The sequence below is a fragment of the Xyrauchen texanus genome, chromosome 7 (assembly GCF_025860055.1).
Source record: "Xyrauchen texanus isolate HMW12.3.18 chromosome 7, RBS_HiC_50CHRs, whole genome shotgun sequence".
NCBI lineage: Eukaryota > Metazoa > Chordata > Actinopteri > Cypriniformes > Catostomidae > Xyrauchen > Xyrauchen texanus.
The window spans coordinates 39,343,487-39,357,901 of record NC_068282.1 but is presented as its reverse complement, the minus strand read 5'-3'; the positions used below and the strand labels follow the sequence as shown (position 1 = coordinate 39,357,901).

The 14,415-nt window shown below is 42.6% G+C and overlaps 1 protein-coding gene across 3 annotated transcripts in view; it reads right to left on the bottom strand.

Moving 5' to 3' along the window:
- LOC127646949 (protein TANC1-like) overlaps nt 1–14,415 on the bottom strand; it is a 117,836-nt gene that overhangs the window by 62,128 nt on the left and 41,293 nt on the right. For 2 of the 3 annotated variants that reach the window (XM_052130942.1, XM_052130943.1), the window contains one exon: nt 1,629–1,747. In XM_052130942.1, coding sequence (XP_051986902.1) covers nt 1,629–1,747 — 119 coding nt within the window. Of the gene's footprint in view, nt 1–1,628; nt 1,748–2,018; nt 2,104–14,415 lie in introns of those variants that run through there. The other variant, XM_052130944.1, reaches the window with a different exon arrangement.

Below are 14,415 nucleotides of genomic sequence, written 5' to 3'. Positions count from 1 at the left end.
AAAGTGCATTACTCACCAGGAGCAAGCAACATTTCCAGGCCGCCTCTCTCCATCTCAAGACAGCTTCTATCCCTTTATAAAGCATCTGTGTGTGTGTGTGTACACAGCACCAAACACACATAAGTCACCATCCATATGTAATATATCATTTAGAAAAGCCAGAAGACCAGATATGCACTAACACTGAAGTATCAAGGACCAGTCAAGTCAAGCCATTTTTATTTGTATAGCACATTTCAAAACACGCATCATATAAAGCAGCTTTACTGGAAATCATACATACATAAACATTAAATTAAACTGTAATATCTATTTAAGTCTTAGTGAACATTGTGTTGTTTGATTCAATATGATTGTAAATTGTGTAAAAAAAATAAAATAATAATAATTGTTTTTAGAACCCCTGTGAGCCAGCTGAAGGCGACTGTGGAACGGAACACAAAATTCCATAAGATGTTGGTTAATGGAGAAAAATAACCTTGGGAGAAACCAGGCTCACTGTGGGGGCCAGTTCCCCTCCTGGCTAGACAGCATGAATATAATGCCAATATTAGTTATTTGTGTGCAGTGCAAGTCATGGTTTAAAATTTGTAAATTAAAACAAGCGTTAAGGTCCAGTGTATTTTTTATGAACTTTAAGGTAAATGACTAAAGTCTTTGATGTCCATAGATGCATTGTCCTTTGTTAGTTGACTGATGAAGGCTTTTGTTGGCAATTAAATTATGGTCTACGACGTATTCCATTTCAAGACTGTAGTCCATCAGCAGACAAAGGTGATGCAGAGGGACAGTTTTTTTTTCTAATCCGAAGGAGGACGTGTATTATTTGTGATTATACATGAATAATGCAGGGTATATGTAGATAAATTCTGCAGAATGAAACATGGGCCAAAAACAACTACAAGCTTTGAGTGTAGCATTTCATAAAAAATGCTGTGTAAGACATTTTAGGAGTGACTTAGATCCTAGATACACAGTTCAATAACTCTGTACTGTATGCTCACGCACACACGCACACACGCACACCCACACACACCATAGATGCAAAAAAATTGTTTGAAATGTTAGGAACTGTTTTGACCACCATGGAAATACCAAGACATGAAACAAACAGAAAAAAAACATTGCTAGACAAAGATCAAAGTTTGTCTTTGTACACATCGGGAACATATATTATAGCTATACACTGGAAAACAAAATCAAGCAATAGTCTAAGCCATGAAAAAAGGGCCAAAGTGTGCGGTTCCATCAGAGACAGACTTTCAGATCCTCATCTCTGAAAAAGCTTATTTTTTCTTTTCTTTTAAGTCTAAAACACTAAAATGCTGCTCTTCCTGCAGTGTGTTTGGACTGTTTGTTGAAGATCAGAATCACACTTTCAATGCAATCAATCTCTCTAATATAAGACTCCTTATATCTAAGGGTGATAGGACAGAAAAACACATTGACATGCTGTTTCCTCTTTTCTAAGGATGTTATCTGCCCTGTATTTCATCGTCTGTTCTCTGTTTTTCTGTACAGACAGCAACAAATTGTTTGTAGATTTGTATCAGAGAGCCTATAAACACACTGTCTGTGTATGTTTGTGCATGTGTTTGGTTGTTTATACCTTTAGAGTTCATGTTTACCTGTTTCTCCTCCATATTTGTTTGTGATGAGGTGGGTATTGCGTCTCCCAGCAGGAAGCCCAACCGTGTCATGAGCTCCTGGACAGCCGGGGAGGAGCCAGATGCCGGCGAGAGCAGCTCTGCACACAAACACACACATTTAAAGGTTAGGAGAGGATTTAAACAAAAACCCAAAAGCAAAATGACCATAGGTACGCACACCAACACACACGCTAATGAAGCCTGCACATAAAAAAAAATAAATAAAAAAAACCTCTATACTGTTTTAACCACATGCATGCCAACACACAGGTCCATTCAAAATTCAGTCTAACTACAAGATCATATATTCAACACTATGCCTTTAATGAACAGGAATCCATGATGTAAGGCAAATCTGTCCCAACTCACCAAGATCCAAAAGGACTGGTGTGGCACTTTCTGTGCTCTCCTCTCACTGCCTTTCACAGTCTCCTCTGCTCTCTTGCGATCTCCGTCCTTCCCTCCTTCTCCCTCTCCCTCTCTCTCTCTCTCTCTCTCTCAACTGTTCTCTCTCTTACGGTCTCAATCCCTCCCTCTATGTTGCCCTGTATCTCTCTCGCTCTATTTTTATTTTACAGCACACAGCATTTACAGTGCTCTGCACAACTTCAGAAAGACAGGGTTTGTGATGCAGTTACTGTGATAACCAAGTTTCGATCAGTAATTCAGAAGCTGTGTGTGTGTGCACAAGAGCCTGTGAGAGGAAAGGGTGTGAATCTGAATGAGCAGAGATCTCACTCGCTGTAATCACTGGGCCACATCTTAGTCTCAGAGTAGGATTGATTAGACGTAAATGTGCGCGCACACACACACACACACACACACACACCTTATCCACTTCTCACATGCCCAGTCACTATGCTGCAATTCTGAGCCAGATCTCATTACAATTACATGACTGTTTTTGCTAAATAAAATTAAGTGGTTCATCGCAGCAGTTCCAAAATGTCCACTGTGTGGCGCTAAAAGAGAGTTAAATGCTTTCCCAAAAAGATGAGGACATTAAGGTTAATGTTCTATTGATTTTTAAATCAACAAAACCTACCTCCCTACCCTAAACCTAACCGATAGTGTCATAAAAAGCAAACATGAGATGCTAAATGTAATCACTGAAGAAAAGCAACCATGTCATTTGTGTGGCTTCTGGCTCATGTGTCGACTCATGTGTTCAATTTATTCGCTCAAGCTTAACAAGGGCAGTGGTAGCTCAGCGGTTAAGGCTCTGGGTTAAAAAATGATACGGTCAGCCATGATACGGGGTGCCGTATCATGGCTGACCCTGCACTCTGACCCCGGCTTAGCTGGGATATGTGAAAAAAATTATTTCACTGTATATATGCAGAAATGTATGTATAATGTGTGACAATTGATCAATTATTATATAATACTATAAGGTAGCATTGTGTGAGGAACAGGGCGAATAGTATGTTAATTAACTATTGATCTGACCTTTTACTTGTGATTTGTGTATAAGGAAATTGTTGTTGTAGCACCTCTAGGCCTCTAAGGGAAACTGCAAAAACAGCTATATTAAGTTAACATACGATGAAAAAAAGAAAAAAGAGAGAGAGGCAACAACGCATTTGGTGTCAACTCCTCAAGCACCAAAGTAAAACCAAAAGTAAAAGTGATGCTTGCCTTAGCAAGCACGACTAAATAGTAGGCATGCCTTAAATTATCGATATATTTTTAAGGCATTGATATAATAACATTAGCCTACATTTAAATTCGAAGCCTACTTTGTGTGCTTTCCAGTTCACTCAGTTGGCCTTACTTAATGTAGTATGACATAATAGCATTGGGAGACAACAAGAGGGTGATATTACGGAGAAGCGGACAAGACAGGTCTCACAACACAGATTCAGGGCATAGATTCGGTGCAGGTGGCAGTTGTGGATCTAGTCAGCACACACACAAAAGTTACAAAAGGTTTTTACCTTTCAAGAATGAACTTTGACTTTGAAAAGTTTGCATGTTAGTGTATGAAACTGGTGTAACTGTGCAAAATGAACAATTACAAATTATTATACAATTTCTCTTTATGTAGCTTTGAATAGGTTTCATTCAAGCAGTCAAACTATAAAAATACATACTTGTAACTGAAAATAAATTTTGTAGGTTATAAGAAAGATCCTTACACAATATACAGTTGAATTCAAATGTTTACATACACCTTAGCCAAATACATTAATTAATTTAAACAATTCCTGACATTTAATCGTAGAACACAGAATGTGTTTCCTTCCCAAGCGGTATGATGCCTGCGTAGTCCCATGGTGTTTATACTTTGTATTATTGTTTGTACAGATGAACGTGGTACCTTCAGGTGTTTGAAAATTGCTCCCAAGGATGAACCAGACTTGTGGAGGTCCACAATTTTTTTCTGAGGTCTTGGCTGATTTCTTTTGATTTTCCCATGATGTCAAGCAAAGAGGCAATAAGTTTGATGGTGTGCCTAAAAATACATCCACAGGTACACCTCCAATTCATTAAACCTCCTATCAGAATCTAATTGGCTAATCGTCTAAAAGCTTGACATCATTTTCTGGAATTTTCCAAGCTGCTTAAAAGGCACAGTTAGCTTGGTGTATGTAAACTTCTGACCCACTGGAATTGTGATATAGTCTAGTAAAAGCGAAAAACAATCTGTCTAAACAACTGTTGGAAAAATTACTCATGTCATGCATAAAGTAGATATCCTAAATGACTTGCCAAAACTATAGTTTACTAATATTAAATCTGTGGATTGGTTAAAAAAATTTGTTTTAATAACTTCAACCTAAGTGTATGTAAACTTCTGACTTCAACTGTATCATTCAGTGATGGCAAGATAAAATAACATTTGTCCTTTTGATAATGATTTGGGTTGAATTTAGTGGAATTTAATGGAAAACTATGCAAGTTGAGCTCCGTGGCACTGCAGAATAATGAGCAGCCTCTGGAGACAGCAAGCAGCGGCAGTGTGTGTGTACCTTCGTAGAAATTGATTTTGCATTTAAACTTAGAGCAAGACCTGTAGTTAATACATTGTATATTAAACATTAATTAACGTGAAATGAAATGCGCCATAGACATGCTTGCCCTTCGGGACATTTTTGAATCATATAAATGCACGTTTAATTCAGATAAATGTTCCCTAATTAAACATAATTTGTTAAGCTTATCTTCACGTGTAAACAGTGAGATGGGGGAATGAATGTGGATTGTTTCTAAATGTGTTTGCGGTAGTCCAGTGGTCTGCAGCCAGCTCTCCACTCAGCTGGTCTCAAGTTTATCCATGTGTGCCAAAGGACACAGACCTCCCAAAGAGACCCCACATTTCTCTCCCTTTTTGCTTAAAAAGACTAGATGTAAGCTGAATTTCCAATACACACATACACACACACGCACTAACACAAACACGTGGCTTGTTTTTGCAGGGCACTCAAGCAATAGTTTAATGGTGCCTGATCATTTTGGCAGGCCTGAAGTCTAAAAATCTAGTAGCACTTGTGTGTGTATGTGTGAAAATCCCTTCAAAACATTTGCCAGATTCCCTACCGATTGTTTGATTGAGCTATTCAAACCAAAAGTTCTTCATATAAATACAAGCAGCAATACTATAAAACTATAGCATCAGTTACTTGAATATAAATGGAGAATTGCACTTTTTATATGGCAAATAATCAGATATTGGGATAAATTAGACAAATACGCACTTTTTGTTTTTCCCCATCCCTTCATATCTCTTCATTTCCTCTTTCAGGTCTCCAATCTCCATTTTCTGCCCGTCTCTCAGACTGTGAATCAGCCTTGATCTCATTCGTCTTTTTTGGCCCCTGTCGTTTTCATTTTCTACACACTGAAATCTATTTGCATGGTAAAAAGCTCTGGACCCCCCCCCCATATTTCCATCTCTACTCCACCTCTGCTCATCAGATGGTCGCTTTCTTCCATATACAGATTATGAAATAAAGGAAATAACTTCAGAATACACATACACATGCTACCAATAGAAAAAACTTGTGTCAGACTTTAAGATAGACAAAACGTGTAAGAGACAGAAAATTATATAAAGATATGAGAGAAGGAGAGATGCATCTTTGTATGGAGGAGTGTGAAATAGAGGGGGAGGTGGAGAAGAGGATGATGGACAGACAGCAAGAGAGAGAGAGTGAGAGACAGAGTATGAGGAAAATAACATGAGTGAACAGTAGCCACACAGAGAGGAGAGTTTCTGTCAGTCAGTCAGATGTAGAGAGAGAGAGAGAGAGAGAGAGAGAGAGAGGGAGTTCAGGAGTTCTACAGAGGGGTTAGTTTACTCAATTATGCTTAGATGAGCTAGTTGCTAACTGAAATAATATAAGTGTTGAAAAACTCCTTTAAAATATGCATAGTTCCCAAATGTTGATAAATGCTACAATACACAATCAAGAAACAACTAGGTCTATTGATGTTAAAGAATTAGTTCACCTAAAATTTCAAAATTGCTGATAATTTACATCCAAGATGTATATGACATTCTTTCATCATCAGAACAGAATTTAAGATTTCTAGGAAAGATTACTTTGATGCTGTCTAAATAGGTTTTTTGCTCTGTAAAAAATTGGTGTCCATTCACTTGCATCGGATGAAGCTAAGAACCTGAGATCCTTTCCTAAAAATCTTAAACCCTGTTCTGATTAAGAAGAAAGTAAAACACATCTTGGTTGGATGGCCTGAGGGTGAGTAAATTATCAGTCAGGGACTAAAAGGAATAGTTTGCCCAAAAATTAACATTCTCTCATCATTTCATCACCCTCATGCCATCCCAGTTGTGTATGACTTTCTACAGAACACAAAGATTTTAGAAAAATATCTCAGCTCTGTAGGTCCATATAATGCAAATGAATGGTAACCAAAATTCTGAAGCTCCAAAAGCACATTAAAGCCACATAAATTTATTTAATAATACTCTAATTTACTTTAATCTATGTCAAAATATAACTTTTTTTTCACAATAAACCTTGGCATCAGTAGTCTCCTTGGCAATAATGATTTCAATCTCGATTACACTTCTTAGTGCTTGACACACGCAGAGCGCTAGATGGACTAGGAAGTGTAATCGAGCTTTAAATAATGAAAATATTTTTGTTTGTGTTCTGAAAGTAAGTCATAAACATCTGGGATAGCATACGGGTGAGTAAATGATGAGAGAAGCTTAATTTTTGGGTGAACTATTCCTTTAAAGAGTCCCTATTATGCTTTTGGGGATTTTATCTTTCCTTTATTGTATATATATATATATATATATATATATATATATATATATACACAATATAAGATATAAGATATATAAGATACTTATATATATATATATAAGATTGGACTATTATATAGATTGTGCTGTTTCGGAAGGTACTTTAATTCACCAAAGTGGCATTCAACTGATCACAAAGTGTAGTCAGAACATTGCTGATGTTAAAAACAGCACCATCACTATTTGAAATTTTCTAGCAAATTAGACAGGCCCCATTTCCAGCAGCCATCACCCCAACACCTTATCCTTAAGTAATTATGCTAAAATTGCTAATTTGGTCCTAGAAAATCACTTGCCATTATATCAAACACAGTTGAACGCTATTTGGTTCGTTACATGAAGCTAAAAATTGTCTTTTTGAGTTGCCACAGTATTCAATAGACTGGCATGTCTTACGGTCAATATTAGGTCAAAAATGGCTCCCCTGGCCAGAGTCGGGCGTTGGGGTTATGTGGAGGTAAGGGCATGGTCGAACACCAGTCTGGGGAGAGAGAAAGTAGTAAGGACTTCCACCAGAGATGAATTTTGTTCACAGTCGGGGGAGATAAAAGATGGCCATTCCACAGAAAGTAGTGACAAACCAGAGACTGTATTTATGAGCAGAATCTTCTTACGATTATTGCTAAAAGCTGGACCTTGTTTCAATTTGAATTTGAAAAGCAGTAATAAGTTTGATATATGCTGGAAAACTATCAGTTTTTTTATAAAAGCTTCCTCCTTTATCTGCCCAACAACAAACGATACCAATCATTATAAGCGTCATATGACTAGATCAGTGATTGATAATTTAGCAGATCGCATAAACCGATCGGTCATGTCGCAAAGACGTGCAGCTCCTTTAAGACATCAGCAGTACTGCCATGACATTATGGAGTGTAGGGAATACTGGCATAATAGAACTTAAAGGGGTCATGAAATGCTCTTTTTATATATATATATATATATATATATATATATATATATATATATATATATATATATATATATATATTAGTTTCATTATCTTCTCTGAGGTCCACTGATAATGTTAGTAAAATTTTATTTCACCAAAACGGTCATAATTTGAAATGGTCAAATATGTCCATCTAGAGTGTTTACATACACCAACAATAAGTTTTGAATTCTGGAATTTCCATAATGTTTTTTTTTATACAAGAATGACCTCCAATATGTCAAAATATCAAGTAAAATTTGATTCCTCATGACATGATACAGAAGGAGAGGTATGGCAAATATGAAAAGTTTGTGTATTGTACAAATGTCAACAAGTCAAAGGGAAAATAGCGTGAGCTATGAAATGGTCCTTATTATCGTTCACGGCGCCAGAGTCTCAGTCGGACATAGGCATCTCAGTAATAATGCGAGTTACAAGATGTGGTGCAAATCAAACATCTATATTAAATATCTCCCGATTAAATGACATTACCAATAGTAACACCCGCAGAGTTCAGAAACATGCCCTCTTTCTCTGCTTTCCTTTCATCTCATCTCTTGCCCTCACAAGAGAGCACATGTTCCCTTCATTTAAGTTAAAGCAGCAACAAATGAAAAATGAACAATTAATACAATCATCCAACTAAATGAAAAGGCAGGGAAGGAATTTATAAACATAATTCTTTATACAAAATATATATAAAATAGACATATAATAAGGAATAGTAATATGAAATAATAACAATAAATGAATAATCAAAATGCTATATTACTAGTTTGTCTTCATTTTGACAAAAAGCTTAATTTATTATAGGGCTATCTATCTTAATATAGAGAATATTTTGTTAGCCTATACTTGTTTTGAAGTCTTAAAGCTTTAAAAATAAGCCTTTTAAACTTATTTTTTTTTTGTCAGCAAAAACAAGGCAAAGTGATATTAATGGGAAGAGGAAAATGTCATTGATAGTGACAGTATGCAGAAGGCTTGGATATAGCCAGTTATGACAGTGATTCTGATAAAAGGTGAAATGATCGGCATCTGCTGATCAGGTGACAAGATCATATCGGCTGTAAAAATCCTGATCAGAGCATCCCTTCTTTAATATATAATGTTGTGTTAAATATTTATTGTTGAATTGCATAATTTTTTACTATTTACATAGTATTACTAAGTAGTAAGTATTACATTGATTTGTAGAACATGTGGTAAAACCGATACAGTCACTTTAACAAACCCGACATTTCTGTAAAGAGCGCATGTTTGTCACGAACCCCGCTCCTCTGCCCCATCCCCGCTTCGTCGCACACACACTCACTCCCTCGACCTCACTCCCTCGCTCCGCCCCCTCGAGCTTTTCACGCTCTTTTTGCTCGCTCGAGCCCTCGCCACTTTGCTCCTACTGCTACATGCTCGTGGGTTATCTCCCTTCCACGAAGTTTCTCACGCGCTTCCAATCCTCCTGCACATTAGTTTCACCTGCACTCGTCTCATCACCTTTCATTGTTTACACCTGCACCTTCCCTATAAATACCACAGCACATCCGTTTCACGGGTGTTGGTTATTGTGTTTAGTTTCCCGTATCCTTGCCCCCCGCTAGTCTCGTCTAGTTTTGTACTCCTCTGGTTTACCCCTTAGCTTGCCAGCTCCCCTTGTTCCCCTGTCTTTGATCCCGCTAGTCCCGTCTAGTTCTACGCCCTAGTTGTTAACTGTTTTCCCGGCTTCGACCTCCCGCTCTCGTTGACCACTCTCTCCCGGATTTGCCCCTTTACACTACTTTGATTCCCCGGCTTTTGACCCTACGCTTCCCTGACCATTCTCATTTGGATTTGCCCTTGTTTGTACTTTTGCCTGCTTTTCTTTGTGAATAAAGCAGTTTCCCATCGACATTGTGACTGTCTCGTCTTGTGTGTGTGTGTGTGCGGGTGACAAAATAACCAACCTCACCGAAGACAGTCACAATGCGTCGCGCTGAGGATTCGCGCGGCTCACTAGAGCGGAGGAACACGTCACATTCAGCGCGAGGAGCTACGGTGTGGAAGCATGATCGCGCGCTCACAGCCCAGGGCCAGCAGGTACGTGCGATTTTTGATTTTTGTCACCCTGCGTCACCTGTGTCTGCCCCTGAGCCCGTTTATGCTTCTCATGCATTTTTGAGCGCCGTAAACTCTCCAACTCCGGAGAGGTTTTTTGGCTCTTCGGACGCTGACCAAGGGGTTTTTATGTGAGGCAGCGGTTGTGTAACTCATAACCCCGCCCTCGACATTAAGGAGACAGCGGCCCGACTCTTGGGGTTGCGTCAGGGGAGTCAACCCTTGGAGGTTTTTGTTATGGATTTTTGTGCCCTGGCGTACCAGGTGAATTTTGATGAGGTGGCTCTAAAAGACATTTTTCAACATGGACTGAATGAGCCAGCCTCATCATTCATGCCTGGTGGTCGCTGCTCCCTTAACCTGGCTCAGTTAATTGACCTCGCCCTACTGTACGCTGGTTCCTCATTTACTGTAGGGGAGGCAGACACTGAACCAGCGTTCCATACCACGGCCCCCGTCTTGAAGCCTACCACGGCCCCCGTCTTGAAGCCTGTCACGGCCCCAGTCCCGAAGCCTGACACGGCCCCAGCCCCGAAGCCTGACACGGCCCTAGCCCCGAAGCCTGACACGGCCCCAGTCCCGAGGCCTGTCACGGCCCCAGTCCCGAAGCCTGTCACGGCCACAGTCCCGAGGCCTGTCACGGCCCCAGTCCCGAAGCCTGTCACGGCCCCAGTCTCGAAGCCTGGCACGGCCAACGAGCCAGCGCCCCTGCCCGCCACGGCCAACGAGCCAGCGCCCATGCCCGCCACGGCCGGCGAGCCAGCGCCCATGCCCGCCACGGCTGGCGAGCCAGCGCCTATAGCCTCGACCGTCCCCATGGCCACGTCCCCTGTTGGCCGAGGACGCAAGAGAAGGAAGAGGGCCCCTTCTCCCCAGTCTCGTCTTGTGCTCAAGACCGCAGAGGTTCCCTCAGAGTCTTCCACGGCTCTGCCGGGTTCTGCTCCACCCCCAGAGTCTTCCACGGCTCTGCCAGCCTCTGCTCGCCCCTCAGAGCCCTCGTGGCCTCCGCCTCTCGAGTCTCCCAAGGCTCCTCCTCCCAAGCCTCCCAGGGCTCCTCTCAAGCCTCCCAGGGCTCTTCCCCTCGAGCCTCCTAAGGCTCCTCCTCTCGAGCCTCCCAGAGCTTCTACCTCCCGAGCCTCCCAGAGCTACTTCTCCCAAGCCTCTCAGGGCTTCTCCTCTCGAGCCTCTCAGGGCTCCTCCTCCCCTCGAGCCTCTCAGGGCTCCTCCTCCCCTCGAGCCTCTCAGGGCTCCGTCCCTCGAGTCTCTCAGGGCTCCTCCCCCCCTCAAGCCTCTCAGGGCTTCCCCTCTCGAGTCTTTCAGGGCTCCTCCTCCCTTCGAGCCTCTCAGGGCTCCGTCCCTCGAGTCTCTCAGGGCTCCTCCCCCCTCAAGCCTCTCAGGGCTTCCCCTTTCGTGTCTTTCAGAGCTCCTCCTCCCCTCGAGCTTCTCAGGGCTCCGTCCCTCGAGTCTTTCATGGCTCCACCCCTCAAGCCTCTCACGGCTTCGCCTCTCGAGTCTCTCAGGGCTCCTCCTCCCCTCGAGCCTCTCAGGGCTCCGTCCCTCGAGTCTTTCATGGCTCCACCCCTCAAGCCTCTCACGGCTTCGCCTCTCAAGTCTCTCAGGGCTCCTCCCCCTCTCAAGCCTCTCAGGGCTTCCCCTCTCGAGTCGCTCAGGGCTCCTCCTCCCCTCAAGCCTCTCAGGGCTTCTCCTCTCGAGTCTTTCAGGGCTCCACCCCCTTCCAAGCCTCTCAGGGCTTCGTCTCTCACGTCTTCCAGGGCTCCTCCTCCTCCCGAGCCTCTCAGGGCTCCGTCTCTTGAGTCTTTCATGGCTCCCCTCCTCGAGCCTCTCGAGCCTTCCAGGGCCCCACCTCTAGAGCCTCTAGAGTCTTCCACAACCTTTTTCCCCGAGCCTCTCACGGCTCTACTCCCAGAGACTAGAGAGCCTTCCAGGCCTCCGCCTCTAGAGCCTCCCACGGCGCCACCGTCATTGGCTCCACCTCCAGAGCCTTTCAGGCCTTCGCCCCTAAAGCCTCCTTCGGCTCCACCTCCAGAGCCTTCCAGAACCCCACCTCCAGAGCCGCCTACAGTGCCGCCTCTGACGGCACCGCCTTTCACGGCTCTTCCCTGGCCCCCTGACCCTGTCCGGTGGCCCCCTGACACTCTCCCTGTCCTGTGGCCTCTTCCCTGGCCTCCTGACCCTGTTCCTGTCCGGTGGTCACCTTCCAGACCCCTGGACCCAGTCCCTGTCCTCCAGTCGCCTTCCAGACCCCCTGACCCAGTCTCTGCCCTACGGCTGCCCCCTAGATCTCCTGACCACCTGCCTGTCCGCTATGTTCCCCTAGACCTTACCTTGAACTGCCCATGGACTGTCTCACTTCCCTTTGTCTGTCCCCCGATCATCCTGCACTGCCTCCCGCGGCCGTCAGGAGCCGTCCTATTCAGAGGGGGGAGTACTGTCACGAACCCCGCTCCTCTGCCCCATCCCCGCTTCGTCGCACACACACTCACTCCCTCGACCTCACTCCCTCGCTCCGCCCCCTCGAGCTTTTCACGCTCTTTTTGCTCGCTCGAGCCCTCACGCCCACTTTGCTCCTACTCGCTCACATGCTCGTAGGTTATCTCCCTTCCTCGAGTTTCTCACGCGCTTCCAATCCTCCTGCACATTAGTTTCACCTGCACTCGTCTCATCACCTTTCATTGTTTACACCTGCACCTTCCCCTATAAATACCACAGCACATCCATTTCACGGGTGTTGGTTATTGTGTTTAGTTTCCCGTATCCTTGCCCCCCGCTAGTCTCGTCTAGTTTTGTACTCCTCTGGTTTACCCCTTAGCTTGCCAGCTCCCCTTGTTCCCCTGTCTTTGATCCCGCTAGTCCCGTCTAGTTCTACGCCCTAGTTGTTAACTGTTTTCCCGGCTTCGACCTCCCGCTCTCGTTGACCACTCTCTCCCGGATTTGCCCCTTTACACTACTTTGATTCCCCGGCTTTTGACCCTACGCTTCCCTGACCATTCTCATTTGGATTTGCCCTTGTTTGTAATTTTGCCTGCTTTGCTTTGTGAATAAAACAGTTTCCCATCGACATTGTGACTGTCTCGTCTTGTGTGTGTGTGTGTGCGGGTGACAATGTTAACAAGACAAGACTCCATTGGCTTTATCTCATCTGTGCCATGCATGATTATATTTAAATGTTTACTTTTTGTTGTTTTGTTGTTCAATAACTTACTGCAGGGAACAGAAAGGGTATTAAAAGAAACATTATTCAAATGACAAATTGTTCACATGGATCTCATCTTTGGACACGCATTACACGGACCAACTTTTACTTTTAACACGCAGTGAAAGGATCTTGCTGCTGAATACACCACCATTATACTACACAATTACTGGTGAGTGAAATGTAAAAATTTACCAGCCAGCAGGCAAATATAGAGATTATTTTTTAGTCGCATAGCGTGAAATTTGGTTATTAATGCGAGCGATTTCCTCTCATTGTAGTAAAGAGTTGCGCCAGGACTTTGGTTGTGCAGAGTGTAAAAGATCAATCTTGTAACTGATATCAAGATCATTCAAATGAAGATTGCAATGCATCAGAAAAACTATATTTTTACCCACCTATAATAAAGTCATAATTCATTAAAAAGTCTAAATGAATAATTTTATGACAATAAAGACAGGTCATTTTCATTTACTTCATTTTGTATCCCTATATTCCAAAAAATAATGTTGTTACATTTTGAGATAAGGACATAATTAGATTTTTTCTTTTTTTTTTAAACAATAACAAGTTTCCCATTTAAAGGGACAGTGAATTTTGTTAAAAGAAAATGGTGGAGTGATACCTCTATCTTAACATTGAGAAATTGAGCACTCTTGAGAACTCTTGACTTTGAAATCTCTGAGAAGTGTCCATGTCACTTAATTTGCATCTAAAAGCCCATAAACAGAGGTCCGCAATACTTCTCACTCTCAACTAAGACCCTCTATCACACATTCCTTACTTGATCAGCTCATTTACATGACAAAGTAAAACAAACCAGAGAAATCATCAGCAAAATATTATAGACTTACGGCCAGAGATATTTGCAGTAAATGTTATCATAAGCCCAGAGGGAACTCTTCTTGTGAGATCTTTAGTGCCGAGCAGCCCAAAATCACATTTGTCATTGTAAAACAGTTCAATGGAAAGGAGGAGGCCAGAACCGGCTTGACAATATAAATTATATTTTGATGTAAAACTAAAACCAAAAAGACACAAACTAAAACACACGACAGTCAGCTGCCCATAAACGTTCTCTCTCTGTCGCACCACCGTCTGCAGTCGGCCTTTATCCCTCTCGGAGGCTTGATTAGTCCTGATAAGGGACCGGGTGTGTAGAATCACGACCCGGCCCCACCTGGTCACAGTCATGTTTTGTTTTATACTAAAGAATCACTTATATGCTAATGACCGAAACAAGCCATGT